This window comes from Theropithecus gelada, chromosome 8 (genome assembly GCF_003255815.1).
Source record: "Theropithecus gelada isolate Dixy chromosome 8, Tgel_1.0, whole genome shotgun sequence".
NCBI lineage: Eukaryota > Metazoa > Chordata > Mammalia > Primates > Cercopithecidae > Theropithecus > Theropithecus gelada.
Genome location: NC_037676.1, coordinates 134,903,123 through 134,930,815, shown reverse-complemented (window position 1 = coordinate 134,930,815; position 27,693 = coordinate 134,903,123). Strand labels below are relative to the sequence as shown.

The 27,693-nt window shown below is 38.1% G+C and overlaps 1 protein-coding gene across 8 annotated transcripts in view; it reads left to right on the top strand.

Annotated features, from left to right (window-relative positions):
* LRRC6 (leucine rich repeat containing 6) overlaps positions 1-27,693 on the top strand; it is a 94,855-nt gene that overhangs the window by 30,704 nt on the left and 36,458 nt on the right. For 6 of the 8 annotated variants that reach the window (XM_025393938.1, XM_025393940.1, XM_025393936.1 and 3 more), the window contains 7 exons: positions 333-505; positions 5,566-5,789; positions 12,099-12,281; positions 14,891-14,968; positions 20,388-20,447; positions 24,112-24,181; positions 25,227-25,322. In XM_025393938.1, the coding sequence (XP_025249723.1) occupies positions 333-505; positions 5,566-5,789; positions 12,099-12,281; positions 14,891-14,968; positions 20,388-20,447; positions 24,112-24,181; positions 25,227-25,322 (884 nt within the window). The remainder of the gene's footprint in view (positions 1-332; positions 506-5,565; positions 5,790-12,098; positions 12,282-14,890; positions 14,969-20,387; positions 20,448-24,111; positions 24,182-25,226; positions 25,323-27,693) is intronic. The other 2 variants (XM_025393939.1, XM_025393937.1) reach the window with 1 other exon arrangement.

Below are 27,693 nucleotides of genomic sequence, written 5' to 3'. Positions count from 1 at the left end.
CTGTAGTAGCAGCTTATACTTTTGCTTTTTTCATGCCAGATAGTGACCAAATCAAAAAAAATTAACCAGTCTTGTTGTGAGCAGGGAAAGTGATTTCCCCTGGCTGGAAGGACTCAGAGGGTGAAAATAAGGGGAGACAGAAATAGAAAAATGAGTTAAGATGAAGCCTTTGAGTTGATATTTCTGAAGAATCACTTCATGGTAAGCAATGCAATAAATCAGCAGACTGAAAATACTACAACTGTTACTTCTGTTATGTGCTATTACACATGCTTTATTACCACTGTGATTTTTCTTTATTTGCTTTGTTTTCATTTTATTTTTCTCAACAGGATGCGAAGAGCTGGCAAAACTTGACTTGACTGTAAATTTCATTGGAGAGCTGAGCAGCATTAAAACCTTGAAGCACAATATCCATCTGAAGGAGCTCTTTCTCATGGGGAACCCATGTGCTTTCTTTGACCACTATAGAGAGTTCGTGGTAGCAACTCTTCCACAATTAAAGGTACGGTTATTTTAATGGTACAGAAATCACAGAGAAATGAGCATGAGCAACTATAATAATTCCTGCTTTACTTGCAGCAACAATGAATGTGTTGTTTCAGATAATGGAATATTCCAAAGAGCCCAAAGTAATTATCTGAGTGGCTAGACCTTTAATATTGTTTGAATAGTTTTAATAAATCCCTGAAAAATAAATTGCATATTTTTCACCTTTCTCATCCAAAACATACAGAACTTAATTTGACTTTTTCTCAATGAGTTCAAATCATAGTTACAAAGAACATTCATCATTACTGATTAGAATTCATTATTACTTGTAGCAAACCAAAAGTTTAGGGTTTTAGAAGTAGCTACAGCTATGTACCTTTGCATTACATAGTCTTAAGCTACTGTGCTTTTATAATTATTATTTTTTATCATTGCTTTTTCTTAACATTTTCTCTGTAGCAGTGGTTCACTATCTTTTTTAAATTTTTCTTTCTTTTTTTTTTTTTTTTTTTTGAGAAGGAGTTTCACTCTTGTTCTCTTCTTGCGCAGGCTGGAGTACAATGGCATGATCTCAGTTCACTGCAACCTACGCCTCCCAGGTTCAAGTGATTCTCCTGCCTCAGCTTCCCAAGTAGCTGGGATTACAGGCATATGCCACCACACCCGCCTACTTTTGTATTTTTAGTAGAGATGAGATTTCACCATGTTGGCCAGGCTAGTCTTGAACTCCTGACCTCAGGTGATCCACCTGCCTCGGCCTCCCAAAGTGCTGGGATTACAGGCGTGAACTGCTGTGCCCGGCAAGTTCACAGTCTTTGGTGTGCATCAGAACACGTGGAGGCCTTTTCAAAACACAGACTGCTGTGCTCCTCCCCCAGGGTTTCTGGGTCAGGTCTGACATGGGGCCTGAGATTTCACATTTCTAACAAAATCTGTAAGTGCTGCTGCTGGTGCAGGGACCTCATTTGACAACTACGACTGTTTATGTTACTCTTATACCATATCCCCCCAATCGAATAATTTTAGAACTGAGGGGAAAATATTATTTCTTGAGAAATCATACAACAGAGAATATTAAAATAGCAATGTTAAGTTTCATGTAAGTCCAAGAGTTCCCAGCCTGCATGTGGCTCCATGTTCCTGGAAAGAGAATGCATGGATACATCGCCTGTGCAACAGGCATTTTTTCAGTTCTCAAAGGATATTTGTTTCTTAGACTTCTGTGTTCTCTGCAGTCAAGAGACTGCTGACTGCTGGATTAATGGAATACATTTCTTCTACTGTAAAATTTCTCAGATTAAGAGAATGAGTGATTCAGGTAATTGAATATAGAATAAATAATAAATTGTCTCATATGTAACCTAAACTGATCGTTATTATACAGTGATTTCCTAGAAAATGAACTGATGAGACCCAGACTATCATAGAACTAGGTCTTGTAGTGTAATGCTGTGAGCCATGCCCTTGGAAGGGCTAAGGGTCCAGGAGTCCTCGTGGCCACCACAGCTGAGCCTGTGGCAGTGCCGCAGCTGAGCCTGGTCAGGCTAGAGGTGTGAGAGCCATCATATGGCTGCCGCAGACAGGGTCAGAGGTTGTGCCAGGTACTTTGTGCACAGTGTTTCTGATCCTCCCAGACCCAATCAGGGAGACAATTAGGTGCATTCAGAGCTCGGGGAGTTAATGCTGCTTGTTTAGGCTGACACATCTGGCAAGTGACGCCAGTGGGATTTGAACCTACATGAGTCCAACCTTGATGCCTCCACCATTCACACTATACCCACACTCACTGCTTCTCTCTGGGTTAAATTACAGGCTTTGGATCAAGTCTTCCCTTTCAGAAAGACTTCTCCAAATCAACTGCTTCAATAGAAAACAACCCCTTTTTGAAAAATAGCATTCATATATTTATTAATATTTTAAAATAGTTTGATATACTATAGAATCTTAATTACCATTTCATTGAAAGCTTGTGAGCTGCTTGAAAGGAATTGTGTCAATAAATGTATTACTTTCCTAGGGCTGCTGTAACAAAGTACTGCAAACTAGATGGCTTAAACAACAGAAATGTGTCATCTTATAGCTCTGAAGGCCAGACGTTCAAATTCAAGATGTTGATGGGGTTGGTTCCTTCCAGGGGCTGCAAGGGAGAATCTGCTCCATGCCTCCCTCCTAGCTTCTGCTGATTTGCCGGCCAATCTTTGGCATTCTTGAGCTTGTAGATACATTACCCGAGGGTCTCTGCCTTCCTCTTCACAGGGCTCTATCTTTATAAAGACACCAGTTATATTGGCTTGGGGCCCACCTGCTTCAGGATGATTTAGTCTCAACGAATTACATCCATAATGACTCTGTTGCCAAAAAGTCCATGATTTGAGCTGCTGGGGGTTAGGACTTCAACATCTTTTTTTTGTCAATTCTACCCATAATAGCAGAGTAGTTATTTTAGATAGTCACATAGAAGAGGTGTGAGGAGAGTCAGCCCTTCTCAAGGATTTTCTTCCCAGTGTCTGAGCCACTCCAGAAGTAGGTAGACCCTGCAGTGCAGTGGGAAACAGATTTGTTAGCAGACAAACCAAGGTCTGACACCTGCTTCCCCTGCCTGTGAATTGCGTGCCTCATTTTACTGATGTATAGCGGGATCATAATTCCTACCTCACGGGAGTTCTGTGAGGCCTTCAATACACCTTAGTGTCCCTTTCTCTGCTTCAGCACTTGCACAGTTATTACCAATAAGTGTGGACACTCCACCTTTGTGCTGCAGGAATCCTGGGTGAAGAAAGATAAAGAAACGCTCAGCTTAAAACTGAATCTATGATTCTTAGGCCTTCTAAACTCAGACGTGATTTTGGCTTGAAGGAAATGTGGGCCAATTTCAAAGATGAACAGAAATCACCAAAAAAGTGAGGTTCCTAGAATAGGTGCTGGGGTACAGTCCCAAACTTGTCATTAGTTATTATTATGAGGTCTTTTGCCTCCTGTCAGTAAAGTGACAGAGGGTTCAGTTGTCATAGCCTTTTAGGAATAGTAGTGCTAATTAAGTCAAAATACACTTAAACCGTTTATAAGACAGAAATCAATCAATCAATGTACTTCAATTACAAAGAAGAAAAGATCACCTTGCTCCCCAGGGTTCTGTTGGGAAAAAATCTCAGTCGAAAGAAATTATCTGTAATAAGCTAGAGTTTTCTAGCTTATTATAATACACAGTTATATATAATGTATTTATGTTAATAATATATATTTATATATAAATTATACTATATAAATTAATATAACAAAGTACTACAAATTGGATGACTTAACAGAAATTTATGAAAGTACTATATTTATATAGTATTAATTATATAAAAATATATTTATAATTATGTTGATTCATATATTTATATTAGTGTATTTACTTATGTACACTTACAAAATAAGTAAATTTCATTTATCCCAAAATTTCCAAATTGATTTGATCCCAACCCTGTATTAAACTAGATCAGATTAAGTATGTGGACCACAATTACTTAATGCCTTAAATAATAGGTTTTATTGCATTGGGTTTATCATTATGGCCTCATACATAATGGTATGAGGATACCTTTATTGAAGGATACGACAAGAAACAGCCCTGTGAAACCTGTGACTGTATGGACATATTTCTGGAGAAACAATGCCTGACATCTCTCAAGGTCTCCATTATGAAACTCTGTGCTAGAAGTGTGTTTTAGAGCTGCATGTTAGAGGAAAGCTACAAACTGTATTTTTTCCTTAAAGACCATGAAAATTGTGTAACTAATTACGTTTTTCTATTTCACTTTGGCTGCCAAGAAGCTAGGAACCAAATCTGCAGCCCATCTATAGCAACCATATGAGTTCTTATGACCAAAGCATATTTGGAATTATCTTTTTAGCAAATCTCTACATAATTTTGACTTATAATTCAGCTGATTCTAATAATTTTTTAATTTGTATTTTACTAAATCTTTCTGTGTATTTTTCCCCCTTTTATATGTTTCTTATTGCTGCTGTAACAAATTGAGACAAATTTAGTGACTTAAAACAATACAAATGTATTACCTTATGATTTTGGAGATCAAAAGCCTGAAATGGTTTCACTGGGCTAAAATCAAGGTGTTGTCAGGGCTATTCTTTCTTCAGGCTCTAGGAGAGAATCCCTTACTTTGCCCCTTTCAGCTTCTAGAGGATACTTGCATTTTTAGGCTCATGGCCTCTTCCTCCATCTCCAAAGACATCAGTATGCCAACTTTACATTTCTCCCTAACTCTGACACTCATGTCTCTCTCTCGTACTTATAAGGACCTCTGTGGTCCTTACAAGAATCACCCTGATCACCAAGATCCTTAACCTAATCAAACCTGTAAAGTCCCTTTTGCCATGTAAGGTAACATTCATGGAGATTAGAACATGGACATTCTTGGGGAACCATTATCTTCCAACCACACCTTCCTCAATACCTCACCTCATTTTGCAGAATAAGGCTGGGTAGATAAATAGGTATCTGTTAGCGCTAACATTTTAGGTTGTAATTGACACTTTTATTTTAATATTTTACTTTGGAAAATCATAATTGAAGTATCAGATGTAAACAATGCTGTAACAATAGCCTATCTATCTTGTTAAGGGTGAAACATGGGCTCATTTGTATTAGAGCCCAATCATGCGTAATATTCAAGGCCTTTTTTTTTTCTGTAGAGAGCTTTTGAGAAGTGCCATTGTTGTACTTTGAAGCTATGATTTGACTTAAGCATTGACATTTTTGACATAGTGAGCAATTATAAAATTAACATAAAATATTTTGAGAGTTTGTATTAATTATCATTTTTAACAGAAGACCTAATCATTATTATTGCCAGTAAAGGTATTTTTAAAACTGTGTAAATTGTATGAAATAAACATTGATTTAGAACAATGTTCTGATATTTCCCATTAATTATATTGTTTTAATTCTCTATCACTGTGGTGTATTATTATTTCTAAGTTTCAAAAGTTCTAATCAAAATCAACCTGGGGCTGATTCACACTGCTACTTTTGAACAATTGTACTATATTTATTGTTTTTTGTTTAAGTGGTTGGATGGTAAAGAAATAGAGCCTTCAGAAAGGATTAAGGCATTGCAGGAGTATTCAGTAATTGAACCACAAATCAGAGAGCAGGAAAAAGATCACTGTCTTAAACGAGCCAAACTCAAGGAAGAGGCTCAGAGGAAACACCAAGAAGAGGATAAAAATGAAGACAAGAGAAGTAATGCAGGCTTTGATGGACGTTGGTACACAGACATCAATGCTACTCTGTATGTAAATTATTAGTTTACTTTCTAGTCAACTTTTGTTAAAAGCAGCAAACTGTATTCTCTTTCCAAGTTCTTTGCAGTACACTTATATTCCGGATTAATTTGAAGAATAAAATATGATGTGAATTTTGGATGGAAGAATATGAGCATCCCATAGCTTGTGACAATTCTGTAAGGCTTTCTTTCCTTGGGGGAAAAATTCCTTTTTAAACTAGTAACTTTAATTTCCATCTAAAATTATTCTCAGAAAAATCCATAAAATATGTACAGAAAAGATGAATTAACAGGTGTACTTTGATTTACAAACTAGGAGTATTTTAGAAAAGTTAAATACAAATCACATTATTATAATTTGATTAATTCTAATTGTATCATACAACATTCTGTTTTCTTAATTATATACTGAACACATTCTTAATATGATTAATAACTTTTTTAAATTAAAATTTTCATGTTTATGTATTTTAAGTGAATTGCAACTATAGTCAGTTGATTTGATTCCATACAGTTAAAGTATAAGGTATTTACATAACAGAATCCCTTAAAATTGGGGAAATAATACTTATAGAGTATTTCAGACATACATAAATGTTTGAAAATAGTTATATAGGTAGCTTGTAGTTCTACCACCTACATTTAATAAATGACAATATGTTTGCTTTGGATCTTTTTTTAAATAAGAAATAAAATATCATTAAGAGTGTAGAAGCTCCTTAAGTACTTCCCCTTCATCCCATTCCTCTCTTCATCCTGGTGGCGTCTGCTATCCTGAAGCTGGTGCGTATTTGATATATGTTGATTCATTCATATTTTTAATACCTTTATTTCACAGGTATGCCTCCTTAAACAATAGTAGTTTGAGTATGTGTGTTTAGCATGAATGATATCTTTCTATAGCTTTGCTTTTCATGCAACATGTTTTTGAGATTTATGCATATAAAGACATGTAAAACTAATTCATTTTAAGTATAGAATAATATCCAGTTGGATGAATAAATTATAATTTATCCCAGAGGTAATATTCAAAATAGTTAATAGCCAGTATTTCACTTGCCCTGACCAATCAGAAGGTGCAGCAGCTCCAACAACACATGCGATCCTTCTAGTGGTGCCAGCCGGTCAACCTGGACACAGCCATCCCTCTTTGGCTGGCCATGCACGTTGTTTTCCCTATTCCCATTTCCAATTCTCACAAGAATAGAATCTCCTGAAAGTAGCATCATGGTCTATCTTGGCCAGGGCTGTATCTCTGGTGCGTGGCACAACAGAAAATGCCCAATAAATATTTCTCGAATCCATGTTGAACATTTGTTGAGATATTCAAGCAGTGTTGCCCTTGTCTCCTTGTTCAGGTATGAAAGTTTCTTCAGGGTATTTAGCAATGGCATTGCTACAACAATCATGACATCTTTTCAACTTTATACATATTGCCAAATTGTTTTCTAGAGTAATTGTAATAATTTATACTAATATATCAATATACAGGAGTTTTCAATCTTTGCCAATACTGGATAATATATTTTAAAATATTGGCTAATCAAGTGTGTTGCATAGTATATAGTATCCTCTATTTTTAAAAAATTTAATTTGCATTTCTATAGTTACTAGTGAATTTGAATATTTTAAACATCTTTTATATGTTTGTTGGTTATTCAGATATCCTCTATTCAAGTCCCCTACTTGTTTTAAATAAGTTGTTAAGTTTTTTTCTTATTGATAGTTCTTTTATATTCTGGATACAAATAAAAAATATATTCTTTGGTGGTTATGTGCTTTACAAGTGTCTTCTCCCAGTCTGTGACTTGTGTTTAATTATAAGTCCTTGTGTTTTATGAAGTTTAAAAATATTAATGTAGTTAAACTTATTTGTACATTTTTGTCTTGTTTATGGAATGCTTCTTTATCCCAGTACCATATCTGTTTGTATCTTTTTATCTGGAATTAACCTTTGCCAATGTATAGGGTAGGGTACTAATGGTTTTTCATATGGGTAGCTAATTGTCTCTGTACCATTTATTAAGGTGCTATTCTTTTCCCACTGATCTGAAATGCCACCCTTACTAATCCCTTCAAACCATGTATTCATGGGTTCATCTCTGAGTTCCCTAGACTGTTCCATAGGAGCACTTCTACCTGGTTTTAGTTTGTATAGATTTATAGCATATCTTGATATTTGGTAGGAGATATTCTCATTTTTCAAAGTTATCTTGGCTATTTTTAGTTCCTTACTTGTCTGTATGAGTTTTAGAATCCGCTGCTAATCAAATTCCTTAAAAATCCCTAGTGGAATTTTGATTGAAATTGCATTTAATTTGTATGTTAATTGGGGGAAAGTTGGCATCTTTATGACATTGATTCTTTCCTTGCTGAACTTTGGAAGAGCTCTATTTACTTAGACCTTCTTCTGAGTCATTCAATGAGGTTTTAAATTTTCACTATAAAAGTCTTACACCATCTTTCATTGTCTCTATTTCTAAGTATCTTGTAGAATAAGATTTTAAAAATAGATGTAATTGGTTTTGCTGATATTTAAAGGGACAAATTATTTCTGTATACTGATACTGTATTAATCTTGCTAACCTTTATGAAAGAGGCAATCCTGCATTTTCTAACTGGAAAAATACATTGTTTGTAAGCAGTAACTTGAAAATTGTTTTCCAATCCCTCTCCTTCTACTTTATTTTCTTCATGTTGCCTGCAAAGGTCTCCAGTATGGAGTGGAATAGTAGCGTTAAGAATGGGTATCTGTATCTTGTTTCTGACTTTAAAAAGAATGTTTGCAATTTCTCATCATTAAGTATAATGTTTGCCATGGGTTTCTGGGTCTTGTTAAGTAAGCTTCCTTCTATTCTTAGTTGATGAGGAGCTTTTATCATCACATGCATTATATTGATTTTTATTAAATGCTTTCCCCAAATTTATTGAGATAATAGTGTTTTTCTGTTACTGTGTTGAATTACATTAATAGAATTTCTAATGTTAAACCATCCTTGAATTTCTGGGATAAACATCCTTTGTCCATGATTATTTGCTAATGCATTGCTCCATTGATTTTGCTAATATCTTATTTTAATATTTGAACCTGTGTTCATAAGTGAGTTTATGCTATAATATCCTTGTCTCATTGTATTTTTTTCCTGCTGTTTGGCATCAAAGTTATGTAATAGGCACATACAATATCTTGGAGATAATTTACTATCCTTGGCTTTTAAAAGTTTACAAAAGTTAAAATGATCTGTTCCTTGTATTTTAGTAGAAGGTTACAGTGGGGTTTCTTGCAGGTGCCTTCTTGCCTCCCCCATAGACCTGGCTGATCCTTAAGTCTTCACCATTCTCACCCTATTTAGCCTGTTTGAACAGAAACATAGACATTCTGGAGGAGAATCATTGAAATCCTGAATCATTGAATTAGTTGGTGAAGAGTAGGAGGTTATTTCCCTCTCAAGGCTTCAAGAAGAAACACTACAGAGAATCAGAGGCTGCAAGAAAGGGAGATGGACATTTACCTCTTGACTAGGTAGAGCCTGCCTCCAGCCTGGAGAATTGAAAAGATAGAAAGTGACCTGGAGCAGAGGGATCAGGGAAGAAGGTATTAATGGCAACAGCTCACACTTCATATGCCAAGGATTTTGTGAATATCTTTTTTTTTTTTTTTTTTTTTTTAAATCAGACAGAGTCTCACTCTGTCTCCCAGGCTGGAGTGCAATGATGCGATCTCGGCTCACTGCAACCTCTGCCTCCTGGGTTCAAGCGATTCTCCTGCCTCAGCCTCCTGAGTAGCTGGGATTACAGGTATGTGCCACCATGCCTGAGTAATTTTTGTACCTTTAGTAGAGATGGATTTCACCATGTTGGTCAGGCTAGTCTCTCACTCCTGACCTCGTGATATGCCCACCTCGGCCTCCCAAAGTGCTGGGATTACAGGCGTGAGCCACCCCACCCAGCCAGGATTTGTGAATATTGTATAGACCAAGTGGACATGGTAGAAGAGCTGGATTTGAACTGTCTTGAAGAGATGCTGTCCAATAGGACAGCAGCGATAAGAAACTAAGGGGTGGATTATCAGTGGCAGAAGCTGGGGAGTTATCACAAAAGGAGCCAGGAAGTATATTGACCACCTCAACAGTGAACAGTACACTTGGAGGGTTCTTGTAGTGTCTCCAAGAATGACAAAGGTGCTTGCAGGAAGAGAAAGCCAGGATCTGGATATTGGTCCCAGCGAGGGTAGCAATAGCCAGGTTATGATAGGAGTGGTCATATAAGAGATGTTCACCACCTTCTCCTCATTCATCTTCCCAGGCCCCAAATTCTGAAGGCAGGAAGCCTCTGAACCTAAGAGGCCCAGTGGTATGGGATTCAGAGGAAGGAATGGATGACAATGAAAAGTGGGAGAGGGTGTCCCTCTTCCCATGCACACCCCAATCTGAAACAGGGCCAGGAGAGAGAATGGGTTGGAGAGGGAGGGAATGGCTTCGATTTGAAACTTAGGTCTGAACTTTTATTTAAACTTTAGACGCTTTAGTATCTGAAAGTGAATGTTTAGCTGAGATTATCCTGTTCTTAAAAGTGACTATAGAGCTGTGGGATCTGCTTATGGATGAGTAGAGAGTTCTGAGAGAGCAGGTTTGAAGGCAGTGGTTGAAGAGAAAGTTTTTTTGATCAGACACTAATGAGCTCACTTTGTTTCATCAACCAGCTACACACATTTATATGCATTTTGCCTTGGAGACATGTTATTTAGCTGATATCTCTGATAATTTTTCTTAAGTGCTGTTATTTTTATGTTTTTATAATTATTATTTTAGCTTGCAAAAGGCCAGATTGAACCAATTAGTCACTTTCCAGGAAAAATATAATTTAAATGGTTAAATGAGAATGGAACCAATTATTTCAGTGGCATTTATCTAGAATATTGTAGAATATTATAGATACCCTTCATAGATTATTCTTTCAATGCCATAAAGAACTGTAGCTGTATAGCAAAATGATTTATTTATTTTCAGCAATTTGCATTATTTTGCTTATTGAAATATTTAGTTGCATTGTATCTGTAAAGACAGCAGAATTTTGCTATATATTCTATTGATGCTACTTAAATTTCATGTTCTAGTATTTTTGGTTCATCCCTTTGAAAAATATCTTTCACAATATTTTCGAGATAAAGAAAATATATTTGAAAAGATATTGTCAAAATGAAGAAAATATCTTTAGTTTGAAGATCAACTAAAGGAGCCTTTCTTGTCACCTCATTCAATAACAAAACCCAACATGTATTGAGTACCTACTATTTTCTATAGTTGGTATTAAAGGCATCATGTAATTTTTTTCATTTAATGTCATCTAATAAAGTGTCTATTCTAGGGAGAGGTAAGGGGAGAGAGACTATACCTAATGTTTATTGCTTGAATGATGTCATTTTCTTGCCACAAGAATAGAATCTCCCTGAAAGTAGTGTCATGGTTTGTGTAGGCCAGGGTTGTATCTCTGGTGTCTGGCACAACAGAAGATGCTCAATAAATATTTTTGGGATCCATGTTGAATAAATGTTGACTATCTCACATAATACCCATTTGGTGACATATAGAGACATTGTTTAATTCTCTGACAGTCTGCAAAACATGAATAAAAGGGAAGAGAGACCTGTTACCATATAAAGCTACATAATCAGAAGTTATCCATGAAAAATAAACTAGGTACAGGCCATACTATAAAAAGTGTCATATGTCCTACAAGCAAATTTTGGAGATAAGAGAGTCATTAAAAAACCTAGAAATAATGTGATCCAATTTGCCTGCTAGAAAGGTCCCTCTGGGAGTAGTGTGGAGAGTGTAACTGACAGGTACGAGATTAGAAGTGGGGTGATTGCTTGTCTGATCATCAGAATCTCCTGCAAAATATAAAACACAGATTCCCAGGCTTCAGATCTACTACTTCAGAACTACTTCAGATCTACTGAATAGGCTTTCTGATGAGAACCCAGGAATCTGTACTTTTTATAAAGCTCCCCAGGTGATTCTTAGCAGTCAGGTCTGTGAACCCTGGAATCTGATTACCTCAATATTCCTGATGATAGAGTATGAAGGTCTGCCCTATTCAACCTTTCAATGTAATGAATGTTCACAGCCTTGGGTTGATCTCACTACATATCCAGGCCAGGGTAACCAGGCCTGGATAGACTGTCTTTCAGAGTCACTTTGTCATTCAAAGGTAAGAAGATAACATAAGAAAAGTATGTAGATATTAAAAGGCCAGCATTAAGGATGAAGCTCATGAATCCATTATTGTTCTTAAGTGCTCTGTTTTTCCTAGTTCCTCTTTAGAGAGCAAAGACCACCTACAGGCACCAGACACAGAGGAACACAACACAAAGAAATTAGACAACAGTGAAGATGACTTGGAATTCTGGAATAAGCCCTGCTTGTTTACTCCTGAATCGAGATTGGAAACTCTTAGACACATGGAAAAACAACGGAAAAATCAGGAAAAATTAAGGTATTTCATTCTTTCCTATGAGAGGGAAGCAGTAGCCACTTAAGAACTATATTTTCATGATTGCCCATTTTTTTCCCCCATTATTTGTGTTAAACCTTTAGCACTCATATATAGATTTTGTTTTTTCTAAGTATAGCTTTTTGTTGAATTGTATTGGCTAACATCCATTAATATCAAAGTACCTTCTTTAGAACATCATGAATTATGACATTTTAGGTAGAGGTTTTTTGTATGTCTTCAGCTTTTTACAACTTTTAATATACCCAATAATAGTGTATTAGGGTACACTAATACATTAGTATTTCTAGTCTAGAAAAAGTTCATTTTGTGGAATGAATGGGCTCCTTTTTGAGTCTGTTCTATTAATTTGCAAAGTGAAGAATTGGAAATTAGTTTTATTAGACATTTTATTTTCCTAATACAACTTTCTTCGACATTTAACACTATGATTTCACTTTTGAATTGTTTATCTATAATTTGATGATTTGTTAGAAACTAGGATGTTTATGCTATTATCTTCAGAGCAGATTTTTCAAAAACAGATTTTGTGTCATTCCATTTCATGTCATTGCTTAAGTCTAGTATGTAAAATATATAACTTATGGGAATACTTATTATTCATGAGCTTGAGAAAGTGATAAATTAGCCCTGAAATATAGTAATCTACATGGCAATGCCTCAAGTGAAACAAAACACAATATCTCTCTCTGTGATTAACAACTAAAAGCAAGAAAGTAGAAGTAAAAAAGATTTGAAATCTCAGCTGCTTTCATAAAATTTTCATTAATTAGAAATACAGGGAGGTATAACAATCAAAAATCAAATTTTATCTAAAATACTGGTTTGTAAAACGTGGGTGATTTTCACACTAAGGGACCACACAGCCCTTTGGGAAGAGCATTGAATAAGATTATGTATGCATGTCCTGACTCCACTATTACCCTCTGTGTGATGTTGGCAAGTACCTAACTTCTCCTCATCTGGTTCTTCATCTGCTAAACAGGGATTATCATACCTGTCTTACCTACCCCACTGTACTGTTAAGAAAATCAGATGAGCCCATCCATACATGTGAAAGTGCTTTGCAGACTCAAGAGCCCTTTAAAATGGAAGTTCTACATGTTTATAGACTGTGAAATATTTCTTACATATATACCCATACACACATATGGTATATTTATATATCTGTGGGTATATATAAATAATATCTAATCTATTATGTATTGAGCCTGAAATAAGGAGAATTTATTTTTACTCCCTGACACCTAATAAAGTAAGGCTGAATGGGATGGAGATCTGAGTCTCTATGTTTTGGACACCTTAGACTTCCCAATCCAGTGAGTCCCTGAGATGTTTGCCTCTGATTGTGTTGCCATTTTTATTAACTGGGTGTAAGCAGGGACAGAAGAAATCTTTTATTCCTAACTCTGATCTGCTTTACACTGAGTAGGGTTAAGCCAAGGGCTTGTGAATGCCCCTTAATTGTCCTGAGTCATTGAAATATTAACTCCATTGGATCTGGAGGCCCAGCTTAAGATGCAGAAGAATGTGAATGATTTTTTCTAAAATAAAGTTAACTGATACAAAATCTGTATTAAAGTTACAATAGAAATTTAAGGCAAAGAATTGCCAACAGTTCCATCATCTAAACAAATTTTTCCATCTGATCTAGATATCGTCCATATTTGCCTATTTAAGTTTCTATATACTTTCAGTAATCTTTTAAATAGAATTTACATACTGCATTTTAATTTTATATTACTCAATTAATCTTCTATTATTTGCTTCCTTTATTTACCCCTTATCCAACCCTTCAACGTAATCAGTGTTGTTAACAGGCTTGGGTTGATCTCACTACATTTTTTTTAACCCTTTATAATTGTATAAATTATCTCTGCAAGTGTAGGATTTGGGGTCTTTTTGTAAAACAAATACGTATTTATGTTTTATATATTTTTTCTCACCAAAGACATCATAAACACTTTTCTAAATCAATAAGTAATGAGCAAACACATTTTTTAACAGCTGCAAAATATGTTATAGCATGAATGAAACACAGTTGATTCAACCATTCCTCCACTGATGGGCACTCACAACAGTTCCAGGGGTTTGCCACAGTAAATAATGCTGTGAGAAATATCCTTTTACATAGATTATTCTGTGCCGATATTTTTATTTATATTGAATAGATTCTATTCAATTGGTATGTTAAATGTTGTATTTTAGCTAAAGCAGAAGTTCTGTACACAAATGGAGAGTTGACAGTGATCTGGGTAAATCATGTATAAAATAGACTTATTTAAATATTAATAGACAGTCATGAAAGGGAGTTTTCTTCCCTCATTCAAATTATCTGGCAAATTGTCTTGGTCATTTTTTTGCTGTACAGGTACAGATACAACCACGTAAAAAAATCTGGCTTGATTGTCAGTTCCCAGCATAGAATTAAAGGAATGGACTTCAGAACAATGAATTGCTGATGTGCTCATAAAAGTTCAATTAATATTTTTAAAACTGTTTCACAAAAATGTATTAATTGCTTTTATATTCTCTTTGCTTATTTTTTCTTTCCATGCTGCCCCTTGTTCTCACCCACCATCAATCTTAAGTGAAAGAAAGAAGAAAGTGAAACCACCCAGGACTTTGATCACTGAAGATGGGAAAGCCCTAAATGTAAATGAGCCCAAGTATGTGAGGCCAAATAGAGAGTTAAAGACCCAAAAGTGTCAATCAATGGTGTTGGTCAATCATTGTTTCAATTCCAGGTTTGCTCTGCAAAGAATATATCTGACTGCTCTTAACAAGTTTGATGAGTCTAAAAATAATGTCATTTGGTGCATATTTAAAGGGAAAACATCTATTATGTTTTCAAATGCATAATTGTCTTGGCATCTAGCAAATGATCTTGGCATATGGAGATCTTAGTTATTTAGGTACCCCATGAAACTTTGGACCATATACAGTTTTATGCCTGAAAATTGCCACCACATTGTTGTTGTATTTATGAATTTTTAAAACTCTGCCATGAGCAAGCTGGTTGAGAATACTGATGTACCGTCTATACATCTACTTTATACTATGGAGTGCATATACAAAGCCTTTGAGAGCTAGGGAAGGAAATCAATATAATAACCTCAATGAATTTAATAGAGGACAGATACTCAAACTGGAAATCTTCAAGTATAATAATATCTAACCTACCCTCTTTATCTGTCTTAAAGTTTGAAATTAAAAAGCAGGACAGAAAAGCCTTTTGTAGCCAAAATACAGACCAAAGAGCCTACAGACTAAATCTCATTCACTTCATTTTATTACTCAAACCTATTTTCCGTCATGATTTCATTTGCTCTGTCATGACCATGGTGAAGGCACAATCTTGAATTATTTCTGGGCATCATTTATCTTCACGGCAATCACAGGTGGTAGACAGCCTTTCTTTCTTACATGTCCAGCCTGGGCCTGAGAGAGGTGGAGTGACTTGCCCAAGGTCACACAGCTAATAGGTGGTGTTTCTGAGTTGCTCATGCTAACCTAGTTCTTGTGACTTCCATGATAAGATGTATAATCCCTTCCCCTTACGCACCTACAGCAGACAGGAATGCAAGACAGAACACTAGGCTAGGCCCTGGGGATAGAGCAGTGACTATGACAGGTTTCTTTCTGACCTCATGGAGTTCAGAAATCGAGTTTAGGCCATCTCTCTTTAGCCTACAACAGAGCTCAAGGGAGACTCCCGAAACTCCATGTGTCTCTGGTAGGACCACCACTCTTCCCACACACTGCAGCCTCACCTGCCCCTAAAACCAGTTCTACTGAGGGTGATTCTATGAAGAACTGATTACCCACCACCTCCTCAGTGGCACTGCCTCCCGACATGCGATCGTCCCCTGTTCCTGCCCTCCCAGGTCATGCACCACTGTCCAGAATCTTATACCCTAATGGCGCTGATCCAACTCAACTCATTCTCACCTCTTTTGGACCCCTGTGCCCTCTGGAGCTTGAGCCTGGACAGCAAAGCCTGAAGCCTCCACCATTTCTCCTCTTTCACTAACTGAAGCGGAGGATTCACTTCTGCGACTTCCCACTGTTCTTCCTCACCACATACGCCACAGGGACAGTTACAGCCCATTGCCACTTTCAGGTCATCTTTCTCCCTTTCTCTGTTGAAGCACAAGCCCTCTAGATATAGCACCCCTGCCCCTTCTTCCTGCAGTCATCTACATCACCCTGATCAACTCTCAACCCCAGCCTTCTCAATTCATTGAAGATATTTCACCCACACCAGTGTCTCTCTCTGCCTCTCCTGCCATCATCAGTCTTGGTGATGACTTTATCAAACATATAAGTGATCCACCAGAAGCCCTGGCCTCTCAGTTCCCCAACCAGCTCACTTCTCCAGCTCAACTCAACCACATGATTTCATTTTCATTCCTAGATTTGCCACCACCAATATCTCTTCCACGTCAGAAACTTCACCTCGAGTGTCTCACTAGATACCATTTCTTATGTTCCTGGGGGAACTTCCTCCACTCCAACAACCACATGCCCCCATGAAGACCATAAGATAATTCACTCTCCTATTTTTCTTACTCTCCCGTAACCCCTCATCTTCTCTTGCCGTGCTTTAGTTTTATGGTTCATCACAGAAATCAGTCCTTGGGCCAGGTGCAGTGGCTCACGCCTATAATCCCAGCACTTTGGGAGGCCGAGGCAGGCAGATCACTTGAGGTCAGGAGTTTAAGACCAGCCTGGCCAACGTGATGAAACCCCATCTCTACTGAAAATACAAAAATTAGCCGGGAGTGGTGGCACATGCCTGTAATCCCAGCTACTTGGGAGTCTGGGACATGAGAATCGCTTGAACTTGGGGGGCAGAGGTTGCAGTGAGCTGAGATCATGCCACTGCACTCCTGCGTGGGCGGCAGAGTGAGACCCTGTCTCAAGGAAAAAGGAAAAGAAAAAAGAAATCCATCCTTGTCATTTGTCTTCCGCTCTCATTTTTTTCTCTTTCCATCATCCTCACCTCACAAAATCCCAACCCTATTTAAATCTAGCACACTACCCACTCTTGGGCTGGTCCTCCTGTGTGGCTGGAGGAGACCATTCACTTCTACTTGCTGGTCTTACCTTACATTCATAACTACAGATCTCAAATGGACTCTGGCAATCTTCCTTTATTTTCTGGGACCGTCCATTCTCCCACGGTCCTGCAGGTTGCTCTCATACCTTCTTTCTCCTTACTTCCAACATCATCTGACACTTCCACAGTCTTAACTGAGGACCTTGTTTCCTATTTCATTGAGAAAAAAAGCAATCAGGAGACTTCTTTTCCTCCCAACATCCAATTTACCAGTGTAGCTGGACCTATCCCATGTACTCCCCTCTCTTCTGCTTGCTGACGGTGAACTTCCTATGTCTGTGTAAACACCCTGACTCCATCCCCTCTGCCTATCAAGGTCTTAGTTGCTCAGTTATCCTTGGTCTTCTGCACTAGTTCTCTCCACTCTGCTAGATCAATCTCACCCATGTGCAAACAAATTCTAAAAATCTCTGTGTTAAAACAAAAGCAACAACCTCCCTTCCCCTGGTTTTCCTTCCAGCCACAGCTCTTTTTCTCTGCCCCCATTTAATGGAATTGTCTGCACTTGGTCTCCAGTTTCTAACTTCACATTCCTTCTTGAAACCACTTCTGTGTATTCCATCATCCTGAAATTTCCTTAGTCATATTATTTCCACATTCAGTGTTCAATTCTTAGTCTTTGTCTTACTGGACATAGCAGATTTGGATCAAATTGTTCAGTACCATCCTTCTTAAAGCAATTTCTTCCCTTTGCTTCTGATTTTTCTTCTACCGTACTGACTGCTCATCTTTCTAAGCTTTGATGTATCCCTTTGGTTTTGTTTTTTGGGTGCCCTATAGCAAACTCCTCAGCTGTCTTCCTTTTCCTTTAGCTCTTCATGGCTCTCACCAAATCCCATGGCTGTAAACACACTCTTTACATTGCTCCCAACTTGATCCAACCTCTTCTCTGAGCTCAAGACTTGTCTATTCAGTTATGTTGTTAAGAACATATAGTTCCTCTTCAACGAGTTTTGGTTCCTGGTTCTTTGTTCTATTCTAAAAGGTAATCGTACCCATTCATCTATCAGCCCTCCCTATCTCTGCTGTGCCCAAACACCCTAAGATGTACCATACCTGTCCTTCCCGTGAAACACCAACCCTTGCCTCCTTTGATGATGAGGTCAACAGTAGCCAATCAGAATTAGCCTAGATTGTGCAGTCCATCCCCAGCCTGCAGGGGGAGGGCACAGGAACAGGGTCTGTGTTAGGGATAAAAAACTCCTGCTCTCCTTTGTTTTGCTCGCTCTCCCTTGCCTCTGCCTTGCATGCAGGAAGTGCCCTTCTATAGAAGTATATTGCCTTGCTGAGAAAACTTTTGCCTGAGTGTTGGTTTCACTTTGCGGCATTGAAAATTTGTTTCTAACAATTAGAAGTTTGACATCACTGGGTGGATGTAAGAGAGTCATTGCACACTTATTATAGCTAAACGAGAACCCCTGATTTCAAGCCTCACTACCACTCTCCAGCGTCGTGTGCTTGTGTCCCTGTGTTCTCCATCTCAGTAACACACATTCACCCCTTGGCTAAGACCAGAAACCTTGGATTCTCCCTTGATTCTTCTCTCTCTGTCATCTTATCAGTGAGCCCTGTGAACTCTTCCTTCGATATTATCGGAATCCAGCCATGTCTCACTGACCCCACCACCACCTGTAGCTGACAGTAACTCTTGCTTGGACAGTTGCAATTGCTTATTAAGTAGTCTCCATCGTTCATCTATTGGCCTCCTACATTCTGTTCTACTCAGCTAAATAAAGAAGAAAAAATGGAAGAAAGGACACATGCTCCTTTTCTTAAGGGACATTCTTAGAAAGTGCCATACAACGACTGTCCCTCGCCTGACCTCACCTACCTTCAAGGGAGGCCACAGAATGCAACCTTTGTTGTACATAGCCATGCACCTAGTTCAAACCATAGTTCCTGTCACTAGGAATAAAGGGGGAAGCAGATAGCAACTAAATAGCAATCTGTGCCATAGGAAACTTCTCTGAAATTACTTCACAAGTAATAAGAAATCGAGGCAGAGCAGGAGCACATAAAAGGCTCCTGAGAGGAGGTTCTACAAATGCACGGGCCATTTGAGACACTGAAGAAGTCCCACAGGCCTGGACTATTGAAAGCAATGAGACAATTTCTGCCACAAGCAGAAATGCTGCTAACAGCCACATCTATCGCTAACTTCACATTTTCCTAAACAGTTTAGATTATGTTCTTTAATACTGTTGAGTTGTATATTTTATAGAGTAATATGATAAGTGAAATGCTCAAAAGAAAATTGACCAGGCAATTCTGATAGCATGATATTCAGTGTGGAAGCTAGACCTAGGACTCAGCCTCAGGGTACAGTTGAAAGATGGTAGAGCTTTCAAATCCTGCCTAGCCAGGCTCGTGCAGACAAAGTGTAAAGACATTTATTATAATTCAGCTATGCCAACCTCTTTGAACCTCTGTTTCTTCATCTATAAAACAGAGGTAATAGATAATGGGCAGTGTCTCAGCCTTTTTCAGGGCAATGGAAGGTCAGTGATGAAAGGAGAAGAAAAAAATAGCAAGAAAAAAGAAGGAAGACAGGACTCTTTAAAACCTAAGGAATCGAATGCAGGATAAAGGGGAGGCAAAAGCAACCGTTAGTTCTCCATAAATAATTCCAGTGTTTTAGTTTGCTTCTGGCAAACTCACATGAAACGGAAAAGAAAACTTTAGCCACCAGATGTCTCTATCTCTGCACCAAAGCTAATTTTTTTGTATGTAATTTACCTTAAGATTCTCACATTTAAACACTGTAAGCACAAATAACGTATTAATATGTTGTAGGTTTCGCTGAAATTTTAAGATTACCATTGACATTTGATTGTCCAACCACCAAAATAAGTTGTCATTGGACATTATTATGAAATTACTATCTAATTTGCTTCTGAATTTGTGAAGGGATTATCTATACAGTATCCTAACGTCATCTTTTTTTCCCCCAAATGTGTTATTCTTAGAATTGACTTCTCTTTGAAAGACAATGAAAAGCAGATCATCCTGGACCTTGCTGTCTATAGGTAAAGGCATGTTCTATGTATTTATTTAATGACATTTCTGTCAGTTTTCATTCTCAGTAGTAATTTTTTAGTTCTGAGAAAATTGGAAATGGAATTGACTTAGACCTATAGTTAAATGAATCTTATTTGTTAAGACAGAGAAGTTACTATAATTTTTCAAAGCATGAAAATGAAGGGAAAGGTAAATAAAGCCACAATTTCATGGCTATGAACTCAGGAATATCTAAGGCAGAGTTTAAATAATTCTGAGACCTATGCTGTTTTCTGATGCTGATACTACAAGGACCCCACTCTGCTCTTTGCTGGCATAGTCCTCTGTTTTTGTCTAAAATGCCTTCCTATAGTAATAGGTATCAGGTGGTTGGCTCCCCTCCCTCAGTCCCATCTCAGAGGCCTGGGGGAACACCTAGCAGCCTCTGTCACCAGTGGACCCTTCTTTCCTGCTGCCCGCTCACATCCTGCCTGTTTTCTCACCCATGGGTAGGAGTGGCACAGACCTCCTGCCTGCCCTCATCACCACACCCAAACTATTGTTGTTTTCTCCTCCCTAAACCTCCATGGCTTTGACACTCAAACCTTCAGCCTATATCACCTTCTGCCCTTCTTTGTGGAAGCATCTAAAGGCAGCAGGTCACTCTGCCTCATTCCCTGAAGATTTTAGACCCTGGTTCGCTGTGCTGATACATCCTTCTGATGACCTCAGTGTCCCCTGGCACCATCTCAGAGGCTGCTTGCCTGTGCTTCCCTCTGCCTGTATCACCCTCGGTGTCCTTGTAGCTTGCTGCCTCGTGTCCTTCATGCCTCTGCTCAGATGTCACCTCATTAGAAGGGCCTCTCTGCCCCACCATGTGACATAAAGCAGTACCTACCCCTGCCCAGCACTTCCTTCCACTCTCTCTACTTGGCTTCCTGCTGACAAAGTGTAAATGTACTTGTATTCTTAAAAGTTCGTGGTCAGAGCAGGAAGTTGTTTTGTTTGTTCTTTCCTCTCTACATCTCCACACCTAAAACCTGGCACCTGTTAGGCGCTCAATAAATACAAGAATGAATGAATGAATCAACAAATACTGATCATGGGAGTATGACATTGACATGTGCGAATGAATGGATGAATGTTTACATGCATGAATTATAATAAATGCCTTTCTCTTTTTAATGGCTTTTGATGTACCCCATTTTATTTAATCTCTCAGTAACCCTGGGAGGTAGGAGGGATTATTACCCAACAGGGGGTAAATTTTCCAAGAGTGAGTCTTGTCAAAGTAAACAGGGACCAAAGGAGCCAGAACATCAGCCCTCAGGACTTCAACCAACTTTGCTGTTTTGATTGTGGTAAAATACACATAACTTAAAATCAACCATTTCAACCATTTCACAATGGACAATACCGTGGCATTTGATAAATTCACAATATTGTACAGCCATTACCATTGTTCCAGAAAATGTTTATCACCCCAGAAGGAAACCCTATGACCCTTAAGCAGTCACTGCCCATTCTCCCTCTTCATGGCAACCACTAATCTGTCTCTATAGATTTGCCTAATTGGAATCTTTCATATTAATGGAATCATACAACATGTGGCCTTTGTGTCTGGCTTCTTTAACTTACCATTATGTCTTCAAGACTCATCCGTGTTGTAGCATGTGTCAGAATTTCTTTCCTTTTTATGGCCAAATAATATTCCATTGCATGGATATACCACATTTTGTTTATCTGTTCACTAGATGGTGGACATTTGGGTTGTTTCCACCTTGGCTCTTGTGAACCAGGGCTAGCCTTAGTGTGGTCCCTTCCTCTCCACACCAAGCTCTCTCCGATCAGCTGTATGCCTCTTCACAGAATTCCTGTCAGTTCTTCTGCCTGCTTGCTGCCAGGTCATCTGCCTTTACAAAGATCCCAGCTCTTCTCCAGCTAGCTTCATATCCTCTGCTCTTCCAGCTTCCCAAGCTGCAGTTTCTACTGTTTGACAGACAAATCACTGTTTCATTCTAGTAAGTCCTTTCCATTTTTAGGCCCTATGCCTGGAGTTTAATGAATATATAACCCTTTCTTTTTCAGCTCTGTTGGCTGCTTCCTGTTCAGTTCTCAAATGGAAACATTCCTCATTCCCATGCATGTGCATTTTAAGGGGTGGTAATATTTCTCCAGTCTATGTAGTAAAACTCTTTCATTCTCATGATTCTGTCTAAATGAATTATGCTATAATTCCTGGTTGTGTTTATGGGCACATGGGTGTACACTTGAAAGTTAAATTCATTCATTCACACCTGCTTCCTGCTTTTATTCAACAAGCATCTATAGAATACCTACTATGTGCCAGGCATGGGGAGACTGTAACTGGCATATTCTAAATCCAGTCATGATCTCCTATCACTTAGAGCCCTGTAGGGGAGGAGGACCGACAATAAATAAGCATCTGATGAGTTACAAAGGAAGAAGCCTGCTGTCAAGGAAAGGGACAGTGTTCAGGGATGGGAATAATGGTGTGTGGGGAGTGGTCAGGGAAAGGGGGAGACATGAGCAATAATAATTGAAAGATAAGAAGTAGCTTGTTCTGCAAAGAACTGTCAGACAATTGTTTCTAGCAGAGAAAGGCCATGTAGGTAAAGATAGATGAACATTTTAGGGGGTCTAAGCATGGAAAATACTACACAATCCATTAAAGTGTAGATATCACATGTGAAGCTGTAGAGAACCTCATCTCTATTATTATTATAAAAATTGTTTTTAAATGCTGTATAATAATACTTGATTAACTCTAGCTATGTATTGGGCACTATACATGTTCCTTCCTAACAATCTTAGGGCTAGATGCTAGTAGTATCCCCATTTTACAGAAGAGGAAACTGAGACCTAGAGAGGTTAAGGAATGTGGTCCCAGGTAATAAAGCAGGAAGAGGTGGAGCCAGTTCCCCACAAGCCTGTGTGACTCCAAACCTATGCCTGTAACCCTTGTATTAGCTTACCTGCCTTAACATTTGTGATTTTTAAAGCAGCTCTGTATTTTCTAATGTTCACAATTAGTATTTTGAAGTATGTGAATGTAATTATTTGGCTAAGCTTCTGATTTTAATGAGCAATATGAAATCTAAATCTTTAATTTGCTCATGAGTGGAGGAGAATAATTGCCACCTGATCTTGAGGTCACTGCCATAAACAGAAGGGTTTGCTTATTCAGCAGGATGTGCCTTTGAGGGGAGAAGCAAGCTAGTCTTCCAGGAGAGATAGTATCAGGGCAGCTGCAGAACAGCTGCAGGGGATCCAGAGCCGCCGAGGAAGCAGGAGCTGGTGGTTGCAGGCCTCAAGCAGAGTAGAATCAGCATTCCTGGCTATTCAAGTCTTAGGGGCTTAAAATAAAATATTTGTGAAAGAGCATGGCAAGCTGTTTTTTGCAAACCTCTGGTGTTTCAGACCTCAGATATTTTTGGGTTAGGGGCAATCAATGCCAAGTGTACTTGTGGGTCTAAAAATGAAATTGCTGATACATTGAATTTCCTTTGGTCTGGGGATTAATTTAAAACTAATTTTTTAAAGACCCGTTTAGCATGGATATTTTAAACGTCCTTCATTTAAAATCGTCCTGTAAGTGTGAATTTGTATTTGCACTTCTTCAAACTTGATATATTTTTTAAATTATAAGATACTGTGTGTTTAATTTTGAAGGTATATGGATACCTCTTTAATCAATGTTGATGTGCAACCAACTTACGTGCGAGTAATGATCAAGGGAAAGGTAAGTAGAACCCTGTAGACTATTACAATTTCAAAAGCTAAGCTTTGAACTAAGCTGTGGTGCCTCACTTTTTTTAAAGTATTATTAAAATAGAAAAAGGGCCCAGGCGCAGTGACTCATGCCTGTGATCCGAGCACTTTGGGAGGCCGAGGCGGGTGGATCACCTGAGATCAGGAGCTGGAGACCAGTCTGGCCAACCTGGTGAAACCCCATCTCTACTAAAACTACAAAATTAGCCAGGCATGGTGGCTCATGCCCATAATCCCGGCTCCTCGGGAGACTGAAGCAGGATAATTGCTTGAACCTGGGAGGCGGAGGTTGCAGTGAGTCAAGATCACCCCATCGCACTCCAGTCTGGGCTACTAGAGTGAGATTCTGACTCAAAAATAAATAAATAAATAGATAAATAAATATAATAAAACAAAACTAAATAGAAAAAGGGGAACCAAACAGAGTGCTATTTTTTTAGCACATGGTTTTATATATGGGAGTGGTATATGGTGGGAATGGCTGCTGACTATATGTAGTTGGATATCATTAATATTTTAAACCTGTGTCTATTGTGTTATACTTTTTTCAAAACTAATAACATAATCATATGTGTGGGAGCCTATGCATGAAATTAAATAGTACAGCCATTCTAAATTGTCAGTGATTTCATTCATAACAACTATAATTTTATAATTTCTAAAATACCAATTTTTGCTAATTTAGGCTACTATGGGCTTGAAGATTAGCTGAAAGATTTTTAAATGGAAATACGTTGATTTTTTTTTACAAGGCTTTCTCTATAAATTGCTTTTTAGTCATAACTGAACCCATAAGCACTTCATTGTTTGTGATTGACAGCTGTTCTTTAGACTGTTTGTTAAAATAGGTAAAATAGTTCGTGCACAGAAAGCACAGCTCATATAAATATTTTTAATAAGTTTAAGCACATTTCTTAATTGAAGGGTGTATCTTGAATTTGTAATGAAAATGCCCCTTGTAGTCACCCTCTCATGTAACGTCCTTGCTCTCAATGATACTTTCTACTTATTTTCAGCCATTTCAGCTTGTCCTTCCTGCAGAAGTGAAACCCGATAGTAGTTCTGCTAAAAGATCTCAGACAACAGGTCATTTGGTCATCTGCATGCCCAAGGTAGGTCATGTCATTTGGGCCAATTTCAAGTCTGGATATGAGGGTTCTTGAAGGAACTTGACCTGTCAGGACTAATGATGACTTCTGATTAAAGTACATTTTAGTTAGGGGCACCAGGAAATCTCATAGCAGCTGAGGTAGGAGAACAAAGGTCTATGAGAACAAATAACTCAGACTGGGGTGTGTTTAGGGCCTAAGGTGGTTTATCCTTTCCTGAAAGAACTTAAGGAAATTAAACTTAAAAAAATTAATTTGTCCATAGAAAGAACTTGGATTTGTTATTAGAAGCCATACGAATGAGTTGGGATATTTCCTGTGTAAGCTGCAGAAACCCCGAATAAAACTGGCTTTTATCATAAATAAATGGTTCATTTCTTGTAACAAGATAGGAGAAGGTGGGGGGTAGGGAGGCCAGGTACACTGGGTCAGGATCTTTCTGATATGTCAACTCTGTCCTCAGACTGGTTTTCTTCCATAAGATGTGCACTAGCAGTGACTTGGGCAGCATACTTTCTTGTTCCTATCTTGCATGAGATAAAAAGACAGAGGATCAGAGAAAGAAACACAGAGAATCTCTCCCATCACAATGAAACAGAAGTTCCCCTGGACTCATTAGGTCAGTTTAGCTGAAGAGCCCACCACATCTTGATTAGCATAATCCTGAACCAATCTCTGGCCAAAAAGATGGTAGTACAATAGACTTCCATGGGTTCAGCATCCATGGATTCAACCAACCAGGAATCAAAAATATTCAGGAAAAGAAGTGTGTCTGTACTGAACATGTACAGGCTTTTTTTTTCCTTGATTCCCAAGACAATACAGTATAATAACTACTTACATAACATTTACATTGTACTAGGTGTTATAAGTAATCTAGAGGTGGTTTAGGATGTACAGATGTGTGTGGGTTATATACAAATACTATGCCATTTTTTATTGGAGACTTGAGCATCTGAAGATTTGGTGTCCAAGGGATGTCCTGGAACCAGTTCCCCACAGACACCAAGGAGTATTTTGATTGGTTTCTATTAATCATACCTCATCCCATAAGTTAGGGGCAGGGTCAACTTTGCCCAAGACATTTAGATTTCAAAGGAGAAGGGTAGTAAAACAGTCAAAATTGGGTTCTGCTGATGAGGAAAAAGAGGAGAATGAGGGAATGTCAGCTATGAAGAGTACAAACTTGATTAACCAAAAAGATTTTCTGTAATAATTTAATAATCCTGCATTTTCCTGTAGCCGATTTCCAACGGATTCATTATAGGTAATCAATTATGTATTTTTACTCAGAGGCAATAAAATAGCAAATACAATTTGTTGTCAAGTAATAAAATAACAAACACAACTGTGAGAATTGTATTGTCCTTGATGACTAAAACAAATTAAAGAAATGCTTCTATAGTAACCAGAATATTCTATAGGGAAATCTAACAGATAAGTTAATTACCTCAGTACTTTGATATAGACATTTATATAACACTGTGATTAGCAGCCTGTTGTTTTTGTGTCTGTGTGAAACTTCTAACTGGAAAACCAGACATTAAATAGAGACTGCTAATTCCTAAAGGGAAATCAAGACAGATGATCTGTGTGTCTTTTGCAGGGTGCCAGGCAATTGCTGAGAAAAGCTCTACTGTCACTGTTTATGAGTCTTAAACAACTGCAGCATTCTTTTCCCCTTTTCCTTTTTGTTTTTTATCTGTCTAAATTTTTCACATCAAAAACACATGAAAATAATAAATGGCTTATTGAGGAAAAAGCATTTTAGAAGTGCTTGATTGGAGATGAAATAATTTTTATATATATGGACTAGGAATAGTTCTATTTTCCTCATTAATAAATTAGGAATAATATTTTCCCTTGAGGGATATATTTTTTAAGATTTTCGACTACTATGTTAAAGTAATATTGATGTAGAAGTTCATCGTCTTCTATCATTATTCCTTTTAAAAGGTAGATAGTAAAAACAAACTTTGGGGAATAATTTCTTGCTGAAAATTAATCATCTTTTTCATCCATAAGTAGTTATTTGCAAGGACTTTGAAGCTCAAACAACAGATCTTAGGCCGGGCGCGGTGGCTCACGCCTATAATCCCAGCACTTTGGGAGGCCAAGGCGGGCGGATCACAAGGTCAGGAGATCGAGACCATGGTGAAACCCCGTCTCTACTAAAAATAGAAAAAATGAGCCGGGCGCAGTGGCGGGTGCCTGTAGTCCCAGCTACTCGGGAGGCTGAGGCAGGAGAATGGCGTGAACCCGGGAGGCGGAGCTTGCAGTGAGCCGAGATTGCGCCACTGCACTCCAGCCTGGGCGACAGAGCAAGACTCTGTCTCAAAAAAAAAAACTCTACATATTAAATTTTAGGACACAG